Here is a 1,189-nt window from a genome sequence, read left to right on the forward strand (position 1 = left end):
AAAAATAATTTAAATTAATTGATAATTTTTTTATTATTCATTTATTAATCTATCATTCTTTCGATCATCAAAACGAATAGATGTCGAGCAGTTAATTGAATTTTTTGTTAACCATGTGAGTAAAGGCAGTTTTTCATGTGTTTTTATTTTTATCATATACATTTTTTGGACGAATTTAACTAATTTATTTAAAAATTTGGAAAAATAATTTGAATTTTGGTTGAATTTTCAGTCATTAAGGACTTTTTAGATGATAATTTGAGTTTATAGGATTGAAAGTTAGTCATCATCATCGTCATCATCATCATCGTCGTCGTCATCATCGTTTTCATCATCGTCATCACCACCACCACCACAATCATTATCATTATCATTAGCATCATTATCAGCACCGCTTCTAAAAGTAACGACATCACCATCAAGAATATCACATTATCAACATGAAGTTTAAAACATCGTCCTCAATTGTAGCATAATCACCATCATCATCATCATCACCAGCAACAACTACAACATCCCCATCATCACCATCATCATCGCCACCAACGACAACAACATCACAACCACCATCATCATCATCATCACCAACAACAGCATCACCAACATCATCATCACCAACCACAAAATAATTATCATTATCGCCACTACAATCATCTTCGAAATGTCGGCTTCTTATGTTGCATCGGCGATATTTTTTTCTCTGCTTGCATTTATGCAAACCATCCATACTACTACTACTATTACTACTACTGCCACCGCTGCTGTTGCTACTGCAGCTGCTACTGATGCTGTTACTAACAATACTCCTGATTTTATTTCAACTTTTTCCGGTATGAATCCAACTTCTCATACTGATAATACTGAGAACAACAACAACAACGAAAATAATAATCAAAATACAACTACTACTACTACTACGACTACTACTACTACTATTACTACTACTACTACAACCACTACTACTACCACCACTACTACTACTACCACCACTACTACTACTAATACTACTATTACCACCACTACTACTACCATTACTACTAATACTACTACAACTAATAATAATAATAATAATAATTATAATAATAATAATATAATTATTGCACGCTCTAATATTACCACTAATAGCAGATAGGCGTCTTCAAATAACTCATCATTTATCGGCGGATTTACTTCCACCACCACCACCACT

At 32.9% G+C, this 1,189-nt stretch overlaps 1 protein-coding gene across 1 annotated transcript in view; it reads left to right on the plus strand.

Annotated features, from left to right (window-relative positions):
• Positions 1-661: 661 nt before the first annotated feature.
• The window catches only part of HELRODRAFT_163235 (hypothetical protein), a gene marked incomplete at both ends in the record, with an annotated part of 3,619 nt that continues 3,091 nt past the window's right edge, over positions 662-1,189 (plus strand). The window contains one exon of the mRNA XM_009027165.1: positions 662-830. Within this exon, the coding sequence (XP_009025413.1) occupies positions 662-830 (169 nt within the window). The remainder of the gene's footprint in view (positions 831-1,189) is intronic.

The sequence above is a fragment of the Helobdella robusta genome (genome assembly GCF_000326865.2).
Source record: "Helobdella robusta unplaced genomic scaffold HELROscaffold_5, whole genome shotgun sequence".
Taxonomy (NCBI): domain Eukaryota; kingdom Metazoa; phylum Annelida; class Clitellata; order Rhynchobdellida; family Glossiphoniidae; genus Helobdella; species Helobdella robusta.